Here is a 23,996-nt window from a genome sequence, read left to right as displayed (position 1 = left end):
TATACTTATATGGTCATTTAATTTTCAATAATGGCATCATAGCAATGCAATCAAAAATGAAAATCCTTTTAATATTCAGAGGTAAGGCAACTGGATATCCACATGGCAAAAAGTAACCTGAACACCATATACAAATATTAAATTGAGACAAATCATAGAGCGAGCATAAAATCTAAAACTATAATGATTCTAGAAGAAAATATAAAATATGAGAATATCTTCATGACTTCAGAGTAGACAAAGGTTTCTCAAACAGGATACAAAAAGCAGTAACCACAAAAGAAATATTTAACACATTAGACTTCATCATAAACAGTAACTTCTAAGCTGGGTGCAGTAGCCACACTTGTAGTCCCAGCTACTCGGGAGGCTGAGGCAGGAAGACTGCTTGAACCCAGAAGTTTGAGACCAGCCTGGGTAACCCAGTGAGATCCTATCTCTAAATACAATAATAATAATAAATTCTGCTCATCGAAATATATCTTTAAAAAATAGGCAAGCTTGGCAGGGCATGGTGACTCACGCCTGTAATCCCAGCACTTTGGGAGGCTGAGGTGGGCAGATCACCTGAGGTCTGAAGTTCAAGACCATCCTGGCCAATCAACATGATGAAACCACATCTCTACTAAAAATACAAAAATTAGCCGGCCATGGAGGTGGTGGTTGCAGTGAGCTGAGAGCACGCTGAGGTGCTCCAGCCTGGGCAACAGAGTGGGACTCCATTATAAAATAAATAAAATTAAATATAAAATAAAATGGCAGGCCTAAGAGGCAGAAAATGTTTGCAAAAAAATCTATGTAGAATACAGAAAATACAAAGAATGCCTACAAATCAATAAAATGAAAAAAAAAAAACCCACTTAAAAAATGACAAAAAATTGAACAAATACATATTTGACAATATGATTACCTAATAAGCACATGTAAAATACTCAATATCCTTAGAATATCATGGGAATGCAAAGTAAATCTATAATAAATACTACTTTATACCTTCTACAAATGTCTAAAAGTAAAAGACTAAAAGCACTAACTCCTGGCAACGATGTGAAGGAATTATAACTCTTATATATTGTAGGTAAAAATATGTAAAAGGTACAACATTTTGGAAAAAGTTTGGTGATTTTTCTATAAAATATTAATCATAAACATGATTAATACCTAATAACACATCAATTCTGCTCAATGTATTTACTCATGAAAAATGAAAACAGAAGGCCACAAAAAAAGACTTACCAGAGCATTTATAATAGCTTTAGTCATTATAGCCAAAAACCTGGAAATAAAGTTCAACAAGACAAAACTGCAAAACAAACTGTGGTATATTTATAAAATGGAATACAACTCAGCAACAGAAAGGAATGATACATGAAGCCACATGGATGGCTCTCAGAAATTATGCTGAAAGAACTCTTACACAAAACAGCATATACTGCCTGACTCCAACATAATAAAGTGCTAAAATAAGCAAAACTAAACCAAGATTTAAATCAGAAACATAGTTCCCTTTGGAAACTGAAGGAGGGGAGGTGCAGAGATTTACTGGGAAGAAACATGAGGAAAATTTCTAGGGTAATGGTGGTAATCTAGTCTCAATGTAGTTAGTTTATAGAAGTGTACACATTTGTAAAAAACACATTAAATGTATACTTAAAAAGTTTGTGTACTTCACAAACGTAAATTGTACCTGAAACTAAAACATAAACACATACTGAATTATAGTTAATTGTACACATGCTGAAATATTTAGGAATGAAGTATCCTCATATTGGCAATTACTTTGAAATACATCAAAATAATGATGGATTAAATTTAGCTATAATTAAATGTTAAAAGGGTTAAAGTTAGTTATAATTAAAATGTTAATTATAAAATCTAGATATATTGCATAATTATTTCAACTTTACTATGTTTACTATAATTTTTTATAATAAAATAATTGCCAAGAAAAAGCAAGGTGATATGAAGGCATTTTCAGATGACCAAAACCTGTGAGAATTTGTCAGCATCTGACTTGATCTAAAAAAATACAGAACTAAATGAAATTTTTCAGGTAGAAAGAACAGGATACCAAACTTGAATCAAAACAAAGAAATAAAGAGTTCATGGGCAGGGTGCAGTGGCTCACGGCTGCAATCCTAGCACTTTCGGAGGCCGAGGCAGGCGGATTGCCTGAACTAAGGAGTTCAAGACCAGCCTGGGCAACATGGTGAAACCCCATCCCTACTAAAAATACAAAAAAAAATGGCTGGGCGTGGTGGTGCCTGCCTGTAATCCCAGCTACTTGGGAGGCTGAGGCACAAGAATCAATCACTTGAATCTGGGAGCTGGAGGTTGCAGTGAGCAGAGATCATGCCACTGCACTCCAGCCTGGGCGACAGAGGGAGACTGTCTCAAAAAAAAAAAAAAAAAAAAGTTCACGAAATGGTAAATACATAATTAAATGCAAAATAATTTTTTCTTCATTTGTCAAGGTCTTTAAAAAAACTTTAATGCCAAAAATAGTACAGATCTATGGTGAAATTTATAATATATGCAAAAGTAAATGTAAAATGTTAACATGTATAAAACTACCCAAAAGATGAGAGGAGTAAATAGAAGTATGTCATTATAAGATTCCTACCTTACATGTGAATGAGTATAATTAACTAATAAAACACTATGATAAATTAAGGATGCATGATGTAAACTCTATTGCAATAACCAAAAAAAAAACAAAACAGCAAAGAAGCGAAGAGAATAAAGGCAAAATAAAATGAAACAACAAAAAAACCTCTGAGTCTTTTGTAGCCTAACTCCAAGCACTTATTCAGTTGTGATCCTTCTACCTTCACACTTCAGTTTAGTAGTTTCTGTTCTTCAGAGAAATCCCAATAGGAATTGTGACGTTAATTTAATTACTACTTCTATCTTTTATGGATATAGACAATACCACAAAATAAAATTCAAAATGTTCCTTTGAAGTCAGGGCAACTCCTCATTACAAATCTCCTACCTGAGTCAATTTACTGAAGTTTTCCTCACTAACGGAAGGAATTGATTGAATAACAGAAAAAATAGTGAGTAAATGAACCTTGTGACAATTCATCAGAAGCACAGATGATTTTTTAAAAATACTTTTTAATTTTAATTTTTGTGCATATAAAGTAGATATCAATATTTACGGGGCACCTATTTTGATAAAGGCATACAATATATAATAATCACATCAGGATAAATGGGGTATCCATCACTTCAAGCATTTATCCTTTATTTGTATTACAAACAATCCAATTATACTATTTCAGTAATTTTAAGATGTCCAAATATTGTTGACTATAATCACAATGTTGTGCTATGAACTACTAGATCTTATTCATTCTAATTATATATATATATATATATTTTTTTTTGAGACGGAGTTTCGCTCTTGTTACCCAGGCTGGAGTGCAATGGCGCGATCTCGGCTCACCGCAACCTCCGCCTCCTGGGTTCAGGCAATTCTCCTGCCTCAGCCTCCTGAGTAGCTGGGATTACAGGCACGCGCCACCGTGCCCAGCTAATTTTTTGTATTAGTAGAGACGGGGTTTCACCATGTTGAGCAGGATGGTCTCGATCTCTTGACCTCGGGATCCACCCGCCTCGGCCTCCCAAAGTGCTGGGATTACAGGCTTGAGCCACCGCGCCCGGCCTCTAATTATATTTTTACACTAATTGACCATCCCTATTTCATCCCCATAGCTCCATTACCCTTTCCAGCCTCTGGTAACCCTCATTCTACTCTCTTATCTCCATAAGTGCCCAGAAATAGGTGAGAACACATGAAGTTTGTCTTTCTGTGCCTGGTTTATATCATTTAACAAAATGACCTTCAGTTCATTCTATGTGGTTGAAAAATGACAGGATCTAATTCTTTCTTATGGCTGAATAGCACTCCATTGTGTATATGTACTGCATTTTCTTTACCCGTTCATCTGTTAATGGACAGTTAGGTTGCTTCCAAATCTCGGCTATTGTGAACAGTGCTGCAACAAATATGTGAGTGCACATATCTTTTCAATATACTGATTTTCTTTCCTTTGGGTATATACCCAGCAGTGGACCTGCTGGATCATATGGTAGCTCTATTTTTAGTTTTGTTGGGGAACCTCCAAATTGTTCTCCATAGCAGTTACACTAATTTACATTCCACCAATAGCGTGCAAGGGTTCCCTTTTCTCCACACCCTCACCAACATTTATTATTGCCTGTCTTTTGGATTAAAGCCATTTTAACTGGAGTGAGATGATATCTCATTGTAGTTTTCATGTGCATTTCTCTGATGATAAACGATGTTCAGCATCTTTTTATAAGCCTGTGTGCCATATGTATATCTTCTTCTGAGAAATGTCTACTCAAATCTTTTGTCCATTTTTATTTGAATTATTAGATTTTTTTCCTACAAAGTTGTTTGAGCTCCTTCTATAATCCGGTTATTAGCCTCCTGTCAGACGACAGTTTAAAAATATTTATTCCCAATCTGTGAACTGTCTCTTCACTTTTTTGATTGCTTCCTTTGCTGTGCAGAAGCTTTTTAACTTGATGTGATGCCATTTGTCCAGTTCTGTTTTGGTTGCCTATTCTTATGTGGTATCATCCAAGAAATCTTGCCCAGACCAATGTCCTAGTAGAGAGCTTTCACCAAGGTCTTGTAGTAGTTTCATAGCTTGAGGTCTGATTTAAGTCTAATCCATTTTGATTTGAATTTTTGTGTATATTGAGAGATAGAAGTCTAGTTTCATTCTTTGGCATATAGAAATCTAGTTCTCACAGCACCATTTATCGAAAAGATTTTCCTGTCCTCAATTTATGTTCTTGATGCCTTTGGCAAAAATGAGTTCACTGTAAATGTATGAATTTGTTTCTGGTTTCTATATTGTGTTCCATCAGTCTATGTGCCTGTTTTTAATGCAAATATCATGCTATTTTGATTACTATAGTTCTGTGGTATAACTTGTACTCAGGAAATTTGAATCCTTCAGTTTTATTCTTTTTTCTCATGAGAGCTATTGCTATTCTGGATCTTTTGTGGTTCCATAGAAGTTTTAGGATAGTTTTTTCTATTTCTGTAAAGAGAATGTCATTGGTATTTTGATAGGGAATGCACTGAATCTGTAGATTGCTTTGGGTAGTATGAACATTTTAACAATATTGATTCTTCCAATCCATAAACATGAAATATATTTCCATTTTTGTATCCTCTTTATTTCATTAATGTTTTCTACTTTTCATTGTAGAGATCTTTCATGATTAATTCCTAGATATTTTATTTCACTTGTAGCTATTGTAAAAGGAATTATTTTCTTGATTTTTTATAGTGTTTGCTGTTGGCCTATAGAAATGTTACTGATTTTTATATGTTGGTTTTATATCATGCAATTTTAATGAATTCATTTATCAGTTCTAATCATTTTTTTTTGGTAGAGTCTTTAGTTTTCTCCAAAATAAGATCATACTATCTTTCGACAAGGATAATTCGACTTCTTCCTTTCCAATTTGCATATCCTTGATTTCTTTCTCTTATATAATTGCTCTAGCTAGGACTTCTAGTACTATGTTGAATAACAGTAGTGTAAGTTGGTATCCTTGCCATGTTCCAGATCTTAGTAAAAAGGCTTTCAGTTTTTCCCCATTCAGTATAATACTATTAATAGCTGTGTGTCTGTCATATGTGGCTTTTATTACGTTGAGATACACTGCTTCTATCCCTAGTTTGTTAAGGATTTTTCACCACAGAGGGATGTAGAATTTTATCGAATGTTTCTTCAGCATCAATTGAAATGATCATATGGTTTTTGTCCTTCATTCTGTTGATACTATGCATTATGTTTATCAATTTGCATATGTTGAACCATCCTTGCATCCCTCAGATAAATCCCACTTGGTCATGATGAATGATCTTACTAATGCATTGTTTGCCAGTATTCTGTGGGGGAGTTTTGCATCAATGATTATCAGGGATACTGGCCTATAGTTTTCTTTCTTTGATGTATCGTTTTCTGGTTTCAGTATCAGGGTAATACCGGCCTTGTAGAATGAATTTGGAAGTACTCCTTCCTCCTCTATTTTTCAGAACAGTTTGCGTAGGATTGGCAGTAATTTTTCTTGAAAAAGTTTGGTGGAATTCAGTAGTGAAGTCATTGGCCTCAGGCATTTATTTGCTGGGAGACTTTTTATTACAGCTTTCATCTCATTACTTGTTATAGGTCTGCTCAGGTTTTGGATTTTTTCATAGTTCAATCTTGGTAGGTTGAATGTGTCTAGAAATTTACCCATTTCTTCTAGATTTTCCAATTTATTGGCAAAGAGTTGTTCATAGAAACCTCTAATGATCCTTTGAATTTCTATGATTTCAGTTGTGATGTCTCCTTTCTCATCTCTGATTTTATTATTTGGGTCTTCTCTTTTTTTTTCTTAGTCTAGTTAAAGGTATGTAAATTTTGTTTATCTGTTTTTAAAACAACAAACTTTTCATTTTACTGATCTTTGATATTATTTCATTTGTTTTAATTTCATTTATGTCTGCTCTGACCTTTATTATTGTTTTTCTTCTACTAATTTTGGGATTGGTTTGCTTTTGCTTTTCTAGTTCCTGAATAATCATCATTATATTCTTTATTTGATTTTGTTTTGTTTTGTTTTTTACTTTTTTTGATGCAGGTGATTACAGCTATAAACTTTCCTCTTAGTACTGCTTTGGCTGTATTCCACAGGTTTTTGTATATTGTATTTCCATTATCCATCCCATTACTGTTTCAAGAAATTTTTCAATTTCCTTCTTCATTTCTTTATTGACCCCCTGTATTAGTCTGTTCTCATGCTGCTATAAACAAATACCTAAGACTGGGTAATTTATAAAGAAAAGAGGTTAGAATGATTCACAATTCTGCATGGCTGGAAAGGCCTCAGGAAACATACAATCATGGCAGAGGGAACCTCTTCACAGGACAGCAGGAGACAGAATGCTTTGAAAACAAAGAAGGAAACATGACAAGGAATGTAGATGGCCTCTAGGAGGTGACAGTAGTACTCAGTCACAGTAATCAAGAAAATAGAGACCTCAGTCCTAAAATTAATTGTGAGGAACCGAATTCTGCCAACAACTTGAATTGGCTTAGTAATGAATTCCTTCCCAGAGCCACAAGAAAAGAAACAGTTTGTTTCCTCTAACAACGATTTTATTTTTAAAAAACATTTCTAGGAATACCAAAAAGAAATTAATGTTTGCATCATATTTTCACCAAAATTCATTTGTTTGAAAAATAAAATTATAGCACATGATTAAAAAGAACATAATAGGGAAATATTCAAACTCCTAAAAATAGGTTAGTTTGAATATTTCAAAATTAACAAGTTTGAAATATTCAAACTAACCTAAAATTATAATTCATTCATTCAGTAGTCCATTTGCCACACATTTACTAAATGGAAATTTTTATACGTACAACTTTAAGAGACAGAATAATAAATTGGTATATATGTCAAAAACATTAATTAGAAAAGATAAATATTCCTTCCTTAATTCTATAATTGTAGGCAAACAATTGTAAGCTTAAAGGGGGAAAATTAACTATTAGCGGGTTATAATGCAATATAGCCATTTGGAGGAGAAAATATAATTTTTGCTTTGGCTGAGAAGAAGAGTAAAAAGGGAAACAGTAAGATGTATTACTTGAAGAAGAAGTGCTGTACATTGTGCTAAAGATTGGAGATAATAGCATTGAGCAAAAAGACAGCTCAGTTTTTATGGTTTATTTCAAAATATCGGCATTCACTATCCTCAATGTATATTAGCAATAATTAAAACTACCTGCACAATTTAGACATATTAGAAATAATAAGAGTGAGAGAATAATATTTAGAGTACTAGTAGTAGTAATTAGAGTTATTTAATTAGTTAGATTGAAGTCAGATCCTATGCTTATAAGATGCCTTTTCCTCTGGAAAAAGAAAAAAAAGAAACGGAGAACCTCCAAGTGTGTTAGAGCAGAGAATGGACTGATCTTCAACAATATTAATATAACAGAGAACGTGGGAGTGACTGAAATATGGCTAAAGGCAGGAAAAAAGTTAGAATGTTATAATGCAATAGTCAAGCTGTTTGTTAGTGAAGATTTAAACTAAAAAATGTAGAGGGCAGAGATATGTGAGAACTATGGCCAAGGTTGTATTAACAACGCTTGGCAATTAGTAAGATACAAGGTACAAGAGAGGCAGAGAGCAAAAGATTGTTGCAAGGTAACAAGCCTAAGTGTAGAGCATCTTTCAGTGTTATTTTGCTTCTTTAAAAAAAAAAACACACAAAAAAAATAGGAGGGGAAATATAGATCAGTTATATAAATCTCTAATTCACATGACTTCACTACCATAATTTCAAATGCATTTTGAAACTAGGGTCCTTAAAGGTAAAAAAGATATGAAAGCCTCAACATCCATCATCAGTTTACATTCTAAAATAAGAATATCTAACATCTATTTCTGATGTCTCATTATTCAACTCTGGACCACATTCCAGAATGTGTCCAAATTCTTTCGAGTATCTCATTCATTGAGTAGGCAATGGTTTAACAAGCAAAAATAAAACTTACTCATTTGAGTAAGTCAGATCACGTTTTCTGTCAGGCTAGTAAACAGCTGCAGACATAGTCTGCTTCCCATCAAAGACTTCATGTATATCCTCTGCAGTATTAATGATATTCTGGTAAATTTTCAAAACCATAACCCTAAAAACATGACAAGCTACATTTTATTAAAGAAACATGCCTGTACTGCCCACCCTGCATTCACTTGCAAATTTAACACAATGTGGAAACTCTACTACAAGTGCCAAAACTCTGTTGAGTATCTGTCTGTGAACTACATTTGCTAATACTTTCATAGGTTAAGCAAAGGTACATGCTCTGAATAATACTAACACAAAACAGAAATATTTTCCATACAGCACCTTGACTTAAAAGAAAAACAATTTCCTCATGCTTGCTTTGATAGAAGTGATAAAAGTATATCTGTTTTTTAAGTATTCTCTGGAAAGCATTTCAAAGAAGAGTTGAGATCTAAATTTCTCCATTTTTCTGTCTCTTAACTCTGGCTTTAGGGTAGCATTAGGTAGATTAACAAGCACTAAATGTGAAATGACTTCAAACAAATCTCTAAATGCTGTACTTTTCTCTTGAAACCTAATCGCTATAGGAGTTTCATAATTCTATATGTTCAAAAAATAATTTTGATCATTTAACTTAAAACGAAGAGAAATATTGGCAAGATTGAACTCTGGCACAGATAACATATAGCCACTGGAAAGACAGCAGCTGTCTCACCATTAATTCCTTATATTAAAGCCTGATTGGACTCTAAAGAAAATGTTGGATATTTTTCTCCTTTAAACCAGGTTAGCCAACTATCCACACAATAACATTACTCTATAAAAGACTAACTTGATAATACCTCATAACACCAACTTATGTTCTGCTTTTATAATATGAATTCTCTAAAGGGCTTTACGGCCATTAAAACTAAGAGAGAATGCTTGATTTTCTAGTGAGATCTGGAGCTTCAAGATACTCTTAAATCGTAATTACTCCCATAGTAGTAGCAAATTACTACTACAACATTTTAGTACAATATTGTTTAGTTCAATATTAAATCTGTCAAGAAAAAAAGCAAATTGACACAGACTCTTCTCTAAGTCCCTTATACCACCAATTTTACCAGGGATTTAAAATTTTCTTCAAAATATATATCAAGTAAGATATATGCCTTGAATGATGCTTACATTTAGAAAATCAACTGCAAATTACAATCAGACAAATGGCAGCTTATGGTTTTGCAACAGTTACAGACACAGGGCACGAATGTCAAGTTGCAACCCTATCTAAATAAGTTTTCCGTTTACATCAGCCTTTCTTTCAGGTGCAGGTGCTTACTTTTGGTAGTAAAATAAAGAACTAATTTATAAACCTTAAGAACATCTTCTCGCTTTCTATAAACAGGTCATAGAATTAATTAAAATTGCAGCACATCAACTCTACACATATACCTGCTTTGTTATTGGAGACTAATGTAATCCAAATATGTGGAAAACTCAAATAGTTCTCAGCAAAATTAATTTAGATGGATGGATCAGGTAACAATGTGGAAGTGAACCTGAAAGAATCATTACTACTCAAAGGCAGTAAGTACTGAATGTCATATTCCAAAATGTACTAAGAAAATACTGACTTTTAGTCTATTACTAGAATAATTTAAAAATAGTACTTTATTTATACAAATGTTTAAATACATCTCACTGGAAAAAAATGGAAATACCTATTAAGGCTAATATGTTCTATTCAAAATAAATAAAAAAGAAAATGGAAATGGCATAAAAGATCACATAAATTTTGCATTTAATCCTACTCATGTTCATATACATCCTCAAAGAATGTGCTTCCATTTATAGTATTTTATCCTCATGAAGACAAATGCAAAAGCACTGAAGAAACTACTGATGGTCATTGCTACAAGATTTGTTGTCTTTAAAACAAAGATGAAAAATGGTAAGCATAGAAATATAAAACGTTTCATGAGCTAATATTTAATCTTACTGGCAAAGCAATATTGTTTGTATCCTTATATAGTACAATTCAAAGTCTAAAACATAAAAAAAAAAAAAAAAGGTGGGGGGATGGTGGCTCATACCTATACCTGTAATCCCAACACTTGGGAGGCTGAGGCAAGAGGATCGCTTGGGCCCAGGAGTTCAAGACCAGCCTAGGCAACATAATGAGACCCCTGTCTATACAGAAAATGAAAAAATAGGCAGGCATGGTGATGCACACCTGTGGTCCCAGCTACTAGGGTGGCTGAGATGGAAGGATCACTTGAGCCCAGGAGGTCAAGGATACAGTGGGCAGTGATCAAACTACTGTACTTTAGCAGCCTGGGTGACAGAGTGAGAACCTGCCCCCAAAAAGAGAAAAAAGTCAGGGGGGTAGCGTGGGGTGGAATGGAGTTGAGGTAAAATGATGAAAATGGAAATTTATCTTTTGAATCACCAACTTCTTTTGCCTCAGTTCCTTTACCAAGTGAAAGAAGGATCACAAACAGGCAGAGGGGGAAATGTGGAGATAAGAGACTACTATCCTGATGACCAGAAGACTGTTCTAGCTGTGGCTGGTGGGGTCCTCTGGAACTCTGGGGTCTTCTGGAATTTTTGGGAGCACAAGACCATGAATAACATAAATTTTCAGGATGTACAGCAATTCTAATCACAGTATCGCTATGTCCATAAAGACCCTATTTCACCTGTGGGACTTCTGGATATTTCCTTAATACTCTACCCTCTCTTCTTAGTGTATACTACTTTCTTTTTTCTACACCAAATACTTTAATAATTGAATAATTTTAAGAACTCCAGATATTTTTTGGTTAGCATTAAAATTGATTTAGCATGTCACTCCTGTTTTGTAGGAATGTTGTTTCAAAAGTACTTGTATGGTCTCTTAAGACTTTTGTGGTATCCAGCCTCCAAGATGGCCCCCAATGAGCCCTGACTCAGGAAATTCACATGTGCATTCTTAAATAATCCTCTCCCACACAGAATACAGTTAATGGCTGACCTGTGTAATCTAATAGGATATTGCAGGAATAATAGTGTGTGGTTGCTGATGCTAAGTCACCAAAGGCATTGCAGCTTCCACCTTGTTTTCTTTCCTCTCTTAGATGGTTCACTCTGAGAGAAGCCGGTGAGAATGTCAAAAGGCCTGTGGAAAGGGTCTCAATGCAGAAAAGAATTAAGCCTCTTGTCAATAACTAGCACCTTCTTTATAAGTGAACCATCTCAGAAACAGATCACCCACCTCTAGTAAAGCTTTTATAACAGACGACTACAGGACCAGCTGTTATCTTGACTGAAACCTTGTGAGACCTTGAGCTAGAACCATCTAGTTACGCTATTCCTATGTTCTGACCCAAAGAAATTATATGAGATAATAAATGTTTATTGTTGTCTTAAGCCACAAAGTCTTGAGGTAACTTGTTAAGCAATAACTAATTCATAATATTTTTTTCAAAAAACCCAACAATACAAGAAAGTCAGTGGATCAAACATCTTCATTAACAACATAATACTGTTTCTATGTGGAGGATTGAGAACTCAAGCGAAGTGAATAACTCAGTCTTTAAAAAAAAAAAAATTTAAGGTATGTAATTTCAGCACTTTGGGAGGCTGAGGCAGGTAGACTGCCTGAGGTCAGGAGTTCATGACCAGCCTGGGAAACATGGTGAAACCTCGTCTGTACTAAAATACAAAAAATTAGCCAGGCATGGTGGCATGCGCCAGTCCCAGCTACTCAGAAGGCTGAGGCAGGAGAATTGTTTGAACTCGGGAAATAGAGGTTGCAGTAAGCCAAGATCACGCCACTACACTCCAGTCTAGGTAACAGAGTGAGACCCGTCTCAAATAAATAAATAAATAAGGTATAATTTACGTAGGTAACATGCATACATTTTAAGTGCATATTTCATTTATGACACACACACACACACACACACACACACACACACACACCATATAAGTAGTATCTGATCAAGATGTAAAAATTTCCATCCCCTAAAAAGTTCCCTCAAGGCCATTTTGAATCAGTTCTTGATTCAAAAAGAGTATTCCTTACTCTCTACCAGAATGCAGCACTGTTTTTATATCACCTTAGATAAATACTGATAATCTTCTATGTCTGGCTTCTTTTGCTCAGCATAATATTTTAATCCATGTGCTGTGTGTACCAGTAGCTCTTTCTTTTTCATTGTTGATTAACATACAGGTTGAGTATCTATAATCTGAAAATCTGCAATCCAAAATGTTCCAAAATCCAAAATATTTTGAGCAGCAATGTGACACCAAAAGTGGAAAATTCCACACATAAGAATATCGTATAAACTTTGCTTCATGCACAAAATTATTTAAAATGTTACAAAAAATTACACTCAGGCTATGTGTATGAGCTGTCATTCAAACATAAATGAAGTTTGTGTTTACACTTAAGTCCCATCTACAACATAGCTCATTATGTAAATGCAAATAATCCAAAATCTAGGGAAAACAAATCCCAAATATGTAACACTTCTGGTCCCAAACATTATGGATACAAAATTCTCAACTTGTACCATGTTTATGCATTCTCCTGCCAAAGGACATGTGAGATCTACCCATTTTAGAGCTATTATGAATAATATTTCTGGGAACATTCTTCTGCAAACCTTTTTGCATAGGTGTACATGTCTTTTTCTGTTCTCTTGGATAAATACCTAGACAGATCTAGGACTTGCATGAGGCAAATAAACTACTATAGTACAAAATTTAAGGAGGCCTTGTACCAAGGACTGGAATTGCTGGATCATAAAATAGATGTTTCTATAATTTAGTCTTTTTTATAGCACTGAAATTTTAAATGCACACTTACCACAAGTTCTTCTGTCAAGAAAGCTACCATTTAAATAAACAGCAATAGCAGGTTAATGTATTAGTCTATGAAAATATAACAAATTATAAAGACAATTGATTGGCCAGCTGCGGTGGCTCATGCCTATAATCCCAGGAGGCCGAGGCAGGTGGATCACAAGGTCAGAAGCTTGAGACCAGCCTAGCCAATACAGTGAAGCATGGTCTCTACTAAAAATAGAAAAATTAGCCAGGCGTGGTGGCACACACTTGTAGTCCCAGCTGCTTGGGAGGCTAAGGCAGAAGAATAGCTTGAACCCAGGAGGCAGAGGTTGCAGTAAGCCGAGATCCTGCCACTGCACTCCAGCCTGGGCAACAGAGGGAGACTCTGTCTCAAAAAAAAAAAAAAAAAAAAAAAAAAAAGACAAGTGATCAATATATCATCAGATACGATGCACATTAAATAAAACATTAAGTTGAGAATAACTTGTACTACAATGATCTCTTGATCAGTAAAACTCCTTGTGTTACAGATAAGGAAAATAATTAAGAAACTTGCTCAAGGCTGCCTAACTAGTTAGGGCTTTTTCATCATACATATTGCATTGTAAATTTTTAAATAAATTTAACCCAGGCTCAACTAAAATATTTTTTTCTCACCCAAAGCTGTGGGTACAATTGGTTTTCAATTTTATTATTTTTTTTTTTGCCATAGGGGCCTAAAGTTAAATTGTGAATTTGAATGAGTGAGCAAGGGGTAATATATTATTTTAAATGAAAATCAAAGATCAGTGATATAATAAAAATTATAACTAAAAAACACACTTACTAAATAAAATTAAACTACTTCGAAATACACATAAAAGTTATTTTTCTTACCTACAGTCAGATTAGATTTTTCTAAGGAAGATATAAGGCTATGGTGTACATCAGAGGTTCCCAACCCCCAGGCCACAGACTAGTCCTGGCCCCTGTACCTAGGACTGCACAGTAAGAGTTGAGAGGCAGGGAAGCCAGCGAAGCTCCATCTGTAGTTACAGTCGCTCGCCATTGCTCACATTACCACCTGAGCTCTTTGCCTCCCGTCAGATCAGCAGCAGCATTGATTCTCATAGGAGCACGAACCCTACTGTGAACCATGCATGTGAGGGATCAAGGTTGCAGGCTTCTTATGAGAATCTAATGCTTGATCATCTGAGGTAGAGCTGAGGCGGTAATGCTAGTGATGGGGAGTGGCTGCAAATACAGATTGAGAGGTTTGACTGCACAGAGACCATAATAAATCAATTGCTTGTGGGCTTATATTAGAACCCTATCAGTGAGAGGCAAGTGACAATTAAGCTGCATCTGGTTGCAGGCTCTAGAGTGGCAAGTGAGTTGATGTACTTCAGTTGTACAGCTGCATCTTAAGTCAGAATCCAACATTTATTTTAGTCTGCACATGGCCTGCCCATTATTTTATTTACCAGTTCCCTCTGTGCCTCCTTCCAGCACTACACAATTGTCTCAGTCACAATTTTGGTAAGCCCATAAGCTAACGCCTAGCCAAAATGAGTAAAAAACAAACGTCGCTGGAAACCTTCTTTAAAAAGGGGGAAAGACCAATGATGAGACGGGAGAAGACTCTAAGACTGCCAACAAAAAGAAACCTTCGTTTAAAAGAAAATACCAAGAGTCCTATTTAAATTATAGGTCCAATGCAAGAGGTGATTTACATTCTCCAAGTCTGCTTTGTATAATATCTGGCAATCAGCTATCCAATGAAGACATGAAACCTTCAAAACTGCTTTGACACATGGAGAATCAGCAGCCTGTATTAAAAAACAAGTCTTTGGAGTTTTTCCAAAAAAAAAAAAAAACATGAACACAAAGAACAGAAGTAATTACTGAAGGCCACGACTTCATCAAATGTGTTGTGTTGGCACTAAGAGCATCATTCTTAGCTATTAACCACATAGCTAAAGCTAAAAAGCCCTTTACTATTGGTGATGAGTTGATCCTGCCTGCTGCTAAGGACATCCGTCATGAACTTTTAAGGAGACTGCAGTTCAAAAGGTGGCCATGTGTTTCTCTTTCAGCTACCACCATGACTAGACAAACCGATGAAATAACAGAGGATATCGAGGCACAATTGTCAGAATTAATGAGTCATCATGGTACACAATCCAGGTTGACAAGTCTATAGATGTTGACAACAATGCAACAACACTTGTTTTTGTACAATATATTTTTCAGGAGGATGTTCATGAGGATATGTTATGTGCACTTTTGTTGCCAACCAACACCACAGCTGCAGAACTATTTAAGTCTTTGAATGATTACGTATGAGAAAAATTGAATTGGTCACTTTACGTCGGTATATGTACGGACATAGTGGCTGCCATGACTGGACAGCTTTCTGGTTTCACTACTCAGGTCAAAGAGGTTGTTTCTAAATGTGAGTCTATGCACTGCGTCATCCACAGAGATATGCTGGCTAGCTGAAAAATGTCACCTGAACTTAACAACGTTTTACAGGATATGATTAAAATTATAAAGCTAATTGAAATATACGCCCATAACTCACACCTGTTCACGCAGCTCTGTCAGGAGATGAACACAGAGTAAACGTGTCTTCTCTTAAACACAAAAGTAGATGGCTTTCTAAAGGTGGATCACCAGCCAGAGTTTTGTGTTACGAGATTCTCTGAAGAATCTCCTTCAGAGATTTCTTTTAGAAAAACAGTCACCACTGACAGCACATTTCAGTGACACAGAATGGGTCACAAAGCTTGCTTCCTTGTGTGACTTATTCAACCTGCTCAACGAACTCAATCTGTCACTTCAGGGGAGAACAACTGTGTTCAAGTCTGCAGATAAAGTGGCTGCATTCAAAGACAAAGTGGAATTACAGGGGTGATGAGTGAACACTGGGATTTTGATATGCTTCAAACATTAGCAGAAATTTGGAAAGAGACTGAGCCAGGGTCTTCTTTCTCCCAAATTGTGCATGATCACCTGTCTCAGCTTTCAAAAGAGTTTGACTATTACTTCCCAACCACAAAGGACCCCTGAACTGGGAAGGAATGGATCCGTAACCCAATTGTGAATATGTCAGGTGAATTGATTTCTACTGTGCTAGAAGAGGATCAACTAGACAATGTCAAATCTCCATACATTCTAGACTAAAGTCAAGACAGAATATCCTGAGATTGCCACAAAAGCACTGAAAAGCCTGCTTCTATTTCTAACATCCTATCCTTGTGAAGCAGGGTTTTCTGTAGTGACAGCAACCAAAACGAGATTACAGAGCAGACTAGACATTAGCAACACACTTTGGGTGTCACTGTTTCCCATCGCCCCAAGATAGAACCTTCTAGTTGCAGGAAAGCAAGTCCAGGGCTCCCACTGATTCTACATTATAGTGAGTTGTATAATTACTTCATTATATATTACAATATAATAATAGAAATAATGTACACAATAAAGGTAATGCACTTGAATCATCCTGAAACTATCCCTCCACCCTCCATCCGTGGAAAAGCTATCTTTCACAAAACCGGTCCTTGGTGCCAAAAAGGTTAGGGACTGCTGGTATATACATGGTATCTGCATTTTTCATTCCAGATGCTACCCAAAACCAAATCATTTAAAAGAGCAATAATAGCATTTTTATTCAATTTACTTGTTTTGCTTCTATCAAATTATTACCATTTATTAGGATAAATATTTTTCTTCCCTTGAAAAAGATTTTTCATCTAGAATATTGTGGTGATGGAAAACTATTAACCAATCAGAGTAACAATATTTTTCAAAACAAGGATGGATGATTATAATTCTATACACACTCATGGCAAGATAGATATTTTATTGGTTTAATACTACTTGATTTATACATAAAGAAAGATTTTTGATAATTTTAAGGTTACTTCAGAAAATCTGTGAAGTTCATTTAATAGCATATTTTTAATAAAGTTCATTTAATAGTATATTTGTAATAAAAGTTTAGATCACATACTTTCCTTGCCAAAAGAGTAAATTTATTGAGTCTTAGAAATAATTGCATTTAAACTGCATCCTTAATTAAATTCTACCCAAGCCATCATTAAATTTCTCCCTACTCTTCAATGTGACCTTTATTTAACACAGTTCACTGTGTCCCTAGGAATACAAGTATCCTATCTGAAGTGACCATGTGCTCCTTTCAGGAAAATAATCTTTTTGTTTGAGACTGAGTCTCGCTCTTTGGCCAAGGCTGGAGTGCAGTGGTGTGATCTCGGCTCACCACAACCTCTGCCTCCTGGGTTCAAGTGACTCTCCTGCCTCACCCTCCCAAGTAGCTGGGACTACAGGTGCATGCCACCATGCCTGGCACTGTGGCTCATGCTTGTAATCTCAGCACTTTGGGAGGCCGAGGTGGGCAGATCATGAGGTCAGGAATACGAGACCAGCCTGACTAACATAGTGAAATCCTGTCTCTACTAAAAATACAGGAAAATAATCCTAATTTCAGCTAGTGAAATGCTTAGTACTAAGAAAGTTTCAAATTTTCATATATCCCCTTTTGAATAATTTTTTGTCAAATATTTCAGAGATGTCTACCTCACAAAAGATGAACACTGGACTATGTTAACACTGAATTCATATGTAATCTGTGAATTAAATTTCCTCAAATGAAAATTTTCACCTACTTTTATCATTAAACAAGTAACAAAAGAAACCAAAACCCTGCAGTTTAAACAAAATGCCTTTTTATTTGCCAAGTTCTGCTTTTCATTTAATTGTTCTGATACTATACAGTACCTCACAGGTTTCCTTTCTCGAAGCAAGTCTTCCAGACTGCGTTCACAATGTTCAGCCACAACCACTAGTCGTTCTAAGTAAAATAAAGCAAACGCTTGTTATATTCTATCAATACAACATGTTAAGAACAAAATAATATACTCTACTGATTATACTAACATATAACACACACAATATTTTTAAAGTGCCTTTCAAACTCTATATTAACTATATTATTACCAAGTATATAGGATAATAAACATCTAATAAAATAACTTTTTTTTTATCTTGCATTTTTTTTTCCTCTAGACTTTTTCTTATGTACATCAAGAAAAACAGGTGGAAAGACTGTGCTTGGGGAAAAAATAATTTATCCTTCTTCTGACACAGATTGGAAGAAAGAAGTAAAAGATTAGATGAATATATAAAGAAATTTTGAAAGAAAGGGAAAGTAGGGAGACTAGGTACAGATTGTTTGACAGTCTAGTTTTAAACACAGATCTTTTAAATTACATTCTGAAACTTGAAGAAAGAAATGTTCTGAATCATAACCATAGAGAAAGAAAATCAACCTAGAATTATTGTTGACCCTTGAACAACGCAGAGGGTTGTTAAGGGTGCCAACCCTCTACACAGTCAAAAATCACCTATAACTTTTGACACCCCCAAAAACTTAACTACTAATTGCCTACTCTTGACAGGAAGCCTTACTGATAACACATAAATAGAATAATATCTACATATATTATATGTATTCATGACATACCTTTTTTCTTATTTTTTTCTATATTTCTAGGCTACATGGTTCATCCATGAGTTTTTTCCAAATTGTCAAAAATGTCCAGAAAATTTTCCAATATATTTATTGAAAAAAAATCTGCATATTTAAGTGGATATGTGCAGTCCTAACCCATGTTGTGCACAGGTCAACTGTAGTGTGTAACACATAGGGCCTGCTGAGATTAAATAATACAAAACAGTGGTGGACATGATCAACATTATGATGCCATTTTTATTTTCCATCAGATGAACTAAGAACAAGACGACACAGTTCTAAGGGTGATCCATACTTTTTTTTTTTGTCTCATCCATTATCCCAAGTCACTAACATGATGTTTGATAAGGAATCTAAGGGGAAGAAAAGAACAGGGCAACTGGGTTTCGAAGCTTTTGGGGATTTGACAAGCTTATTTCAGGAGTTTGGTTCAAAAGAAGTTCGAGTGTTGTCAGTATCTATGCAAAATTCATTCTAAGTAAGATAAGGAAGAAGTTTAACACAAAACACAATGATAGACTGAGACTAGGTAATGTAAAGGTACAAAGAAACTAGAAATAATAATAACCATAAAAAGAAGGTTTGGTAAAAATGAAAAAGGAGACAAGCTAGAAAAAAAGAGATAGCAGAAGATGGGAAACAGGAAGTTCAGAGTAGGAAATCTAGTATATAAAACAACTCAGTAATGACAGGATCAAGACATGGTCTTGAATGGGGAAGTAGAGATGGACAATTGTGTACAGGCAGACATGTCAAGTACAGGAGCAAAGTATTATCTTGGATCATATCTAAGTTTACTCTGTCTAGCGAAATGGGATTATAAAGAATAATCTAAACACAAAAATTAAAAATGCTGTAAATGAAAACCATCATTTTCAGATAAAAGATTCCAATTGTAGAGGAACAGGACTAAAATGAAATAGCAAATGATGAAGCTAGAGAGTTGAACAGGAATAATTAACAGGAATTTAAAGAAAATTAAATTTAAAAGAACATGTAATGAGAAAAAAAGAAAAAGGAAAGAAAACCATGAAATGAAAGGTCAAATTCTTTACTCAATAAAGAAAAGAGTATACAAAGTTGAGCTCCAAGCAATTTAGTACAACAGTGAAATTCCAGAAGAAAAAAACAGGTAACACTATCAGAAAACCAAAACAAGAAGCTGCATTCCTTTGCTTTTCATCTTACAACATTTTGTCCATTTTCCTTATACTTAATCTGGCTCCCTCCCCTCAGTATCCTCTGTAAATCTTTACTTCTTCTACCCAAATTGAAATGCTGTTAATTCTGGGTCTTCTTACCGTTTTCTCATCTATTCCAAGGCTGAAAAGCTCTCAAATTTTATCACAAGCCCCAAACTCTCTTCTGAACTGCAGGCTTTTAATATAAAAGTTACCTGAAACTCAAGAGAACCAAAACTGAACTTAAAATTTGCTCTTAAAGTCTGTCTCCTTTAATACTATTTCAGTAAATGATATCACCATCCAGCAAATTACTCTAGCTAGAAACTAAACAGTAATCTTCCCTTCTCAAATCCGAATAAACAAAGGGTCCTGCTATTTTTATATCTCAAATATTCCTAGAATCTATATAGTTTGCTCCATCTGCCACAATCTGGGCCCAGCCAGCATCATCTCATTAGATAACTACAACAGTCTTTTACTGATCTTCTCATATTAACTCCTATTTCTTTCCAACATATTTTCACACTAAAGCCCAAGTGATAAAACCTTAAGAAGTCTGATTATGGAACTCCCTCTCTAGCTTCACCTATGTTATTTTATCTTAGTTTACCAATTTCCAGCCACACTGATCTTCCTTCTGGCTTTCTAGCTTCCTGCCTTAGGGCACTTACACACGGGTTCCTACTGCCTGAAATGATCTTTCCCATTCTTTTCTCCAGTTAACTCCTATCATGTAACAAAGTGGTTAAGCGTATAGACTATTTTGTATGGGATCAAACCCCATTTTTACTACTAATTAACTATGTGACCTCAGGGAAATTGTCTAACCTCTCTATGCCAGGTTTTTTCTGTAAGATGAAGAAAAGAACAGCACCTACCTCACAGAGTTGTTGTGAGGTTGAAACAGTTCATCTAGACAACAGATTGTGGAAACATTATAAAGCTTTAAATTGACATTTTTTCCACATTTAGGTATCTGGCAATTAATTTCTTAATAAGCTGCCTCATTATAAAAATAATTTGATGCAGCTGGATTTACTTCTTTGCCCTGACCTATAAGAAGTATACAATCAAATTTATAGTCCACCTAAAAAAATTAATATTACTAACCTCATATCTTATTCTAACTTTGTTTCCTTTCTCTGAAAATAAGAGTATGCCACTTTAAAATATCCTTTGACATAAGGATTTTTTTGAGTTGAAGGCAATTAGTTCTCTGCTCTCCCTCTTTCTAAGCAGAACATAAATCTCCCTCTGTAAAGGTTAAAGGAACTTCCATTTGATAATTTCCATTTCCTATACCAGGAAGAGGAAAATGACTCTTAATCTATATAACAAACTTAATAATTCTTTTTGGTTTTTTGAGGCAGAGTTTTGCTCTGTTGCCAAGCTAGAGTGTAGTAGAGCAATCTTAGCTCACTGCAATCTCTGCCTCCCGGGTTCAAGCAATTCCCCTGCCTCAGCCTCCTAAGTAGCTGGGACTACAGGTGCACACCACCACAGCAGGCTAATTTGTGTGTGTGTGTGTGTGTGTATTTTTAGCAGAGATGGGGTTTCACCATAATAGCCAGGATGGTCTCGATCTCCTGACCTCGTGATCCTTGAGCCTCGGCCTCCAAAAATGTTGAGATTACAGGCATAAGCCACCGTGCCTGGCCAATAATTCTCATTTACCTTACATTTCCAAGTCACCTTCTCAAATCCAGGATTTCCCAGAAATCCCAAACCCCTTTTCCTTTGTCTACCCTCTACTCTATATGTTATCTCCCTTTGTGAAGATGGTATATAAGCCTTAACTCTAACTACCTCCTTGAGTCACATTTCTTTGTGAAATCTGTGCATACAGATTAAATCTGTTTTTTTATACATTTAATCTGAACACTCCCACCAGTTTACAAAATTCCACAGCAACATCAAGAAGTGACCTCATATGGTTTAAAAGGGAAGCATGAATAAGCCACCCCTTGTTTAGCATACAATAAAAAATAACCATAAAAATGGGCAACCAGCAGCCCTTGGGGCTGCTCTGGCTATGGAGTAGCCTTCCTTTTATTACTTCACTTTCCTAATAAACTTGCTTTCACTTTCCTCTATGGACTTGCCCTGAATTCTTTCTTGCACAAGATCCAAGAACCTTCTCTTAGAGTCTAGATTGGGACCCCTTTCCTGTATCATGATCATAACTCACTGCAGCCCTCAAACTCCTTGTGACAAGTGATCCTCCTGCCTCAGCCTCCTGAAAAGGTAGGACTACAGGAACAAGCCACCATGCCTGGCTAACTTTTTTTTTTTTTTTGTAAGGACAGGATCTCATTATTGTGCCAGGCTGGTCTCAAACTCCTGGCATCAAGCACTCTCCCTGCCTCAGCCTGCCAAAGTGCTAGGATTACAGGTATGAGTCACCAAGCCTGGCCTTGATATTCTTCAATGCAAAATTAACATTCTCTTCTTTGTACTCTCATAGCATAGCACATTTTACATCACCTATTATAACAACTACTATTATATTATTTCATATAATTGTGGATGTATTTTTCTCTACTATTTCTGAAGCTGACTTGGGACCTAGGATAATGAGTTACTTATGTTTGTATATTTGCACCTAGCACAAGGAGGGCCATACTATCAGGCAATGGTCTATCAAGATATAACCCCAGTGTACTTGTATATCAAAGCAGACTTTAAGAAATGCCACAGTGGACAAGAAAGACTGGTTCCTACATAAATCTTCAACTATGGAATCCAAGATGGCCAAATAGGAATAGCTCTAGAGTGCAGTTCCCAGCAAGAACAATGCAGAGGGTGAGTGATCACCCCATTTCCAAATGGGTTTTCACTGCCCACAGACCCAGAGATTCCCGGGCTGAAAAGTGCCGGGAGTTTCCAGCAAGGATGTTTCAGCCAGTGCCGCAGGTTGGCGCACAGAAACTCACACAAATCTGGGTGGCGGTTTCAACTGGCGCCTGGAACACCTGGGAGACAGAGCAGCCCATTCAACTGAAAGGGAGGGGGCTGAGACAGGGATCCAGGTGATGTGGCTCGGTGGGTACCACCCCCACAAAACAAGCAATCTGAAACACTCTGGACTGAGAGTTTCACACCAAGCACAGCTGGACCCAGGATACTCCAGCTCAGTGAGGGGAAGGACATCTGCCACTATTGAGACAGTCTACCAATACCAAGGCAGTTCTAACTGTACCGCTATAAACAACACCTCAAGGAAGTTCACACAGCAGTTGGGCAGAGCCCACAGCAGCTCAGCAATGCCTCTGCTGGCAGACTGCAACTAGACTATCTCTGTGCTGGGGAGGGGATCTATGGAAAAAGGTAGTACCGTGTCAGGAACTTAAAAATAAAGCCCGACCTTCCTAGGGCAGTGCACCTGGGAAAACAGGCGGTTATGAGTTCCGCTGCAGTAGACTTAAAGGTACCTGCCCAGCAGTGCTGTACGAAACAACGGAGCTCCCAACACAGCACTAGAGCTCCTATAAGGGACAGAATGTCTCCTGAAGCAGCTCCCTGACCCCCGTATACCCAAAGAGACACCTCATAAAGGAGAGCTCAGGCCGACATCTGGCGGGTACCCTTCTGGGACGACGATAACAGTAGAAGAAACCAGCAGCAACCCGTACTGCTCTGAAGCCCCCATGGGTGATCCCCAGGCAAGCAGGGTCTGGAGTGGACCACCAGCAGTCCTGTAGCAGAGGGATCTAACTGTTAGGAGGAAAACTAAGAAACAGAAAGAAATGGCTTCAAAATCAACAAAAAGGACATCCACTCAGGGATCCCATCCGAAAGTCACCAACTACAAAGACCACAGGTAGATAAAGCCACGAAGATG

General features: G+C 36.1%; 1 protein-coding gene across 4 annotated transcripts in view; it reads right to left on the bottom strand.

The window, feature by feature from the left end:
• The window catches only part of TBCK (TBC1 domain containing kinase), a 263,530-nt gene that overhangs the window by 224,221 nt on the left and 15,313 nt on the right, over nt 1-23,996 (bottom strand). For 3 of the 4 annotated variants that reach the window (XR_010345400.1, XM_012436502.2, XM_012436503.2), the window contains exon 3: nt 18,218-18,290. The exons of the other annotated variant lie outside the window; for it this stretch is intronic. Coding sequence is in view for 2 of the 3 variants with exons in the window: in XM_012436502.2 (XP_012291925.1) it covers nt 18,218-18,290 (73 nt within the window). In the remaining variant the exon portion in view is untranslated. The remainder of the gene's footprint in view (nt 1-18,217; nt 18,291-23,996) is intronic. 4 annotated transcript variants of the gene reach the window in all.

This window comes from Aotus nancymaae, unplaced genomic scaffold (genome assembly GCF_030222135.1).
Source record: "Aotus nancymaae isolate 86718 unplaced genomic scaffold, 86718_ANA_hifiasm-v0.15.2.pri h1tg000033l, whole genome shotgun sequence".
NCBI classification, from domain to species: Eukaryota; Metazoa; Chordata; class Mammalia; order Primates; family Aotidae; genus Aotus; species Aotus nancymaae.
Note: the sequence above shows the minus strand (reverse complement) of the source record. Positions and strands in the feature narration are given on the sequence as shown.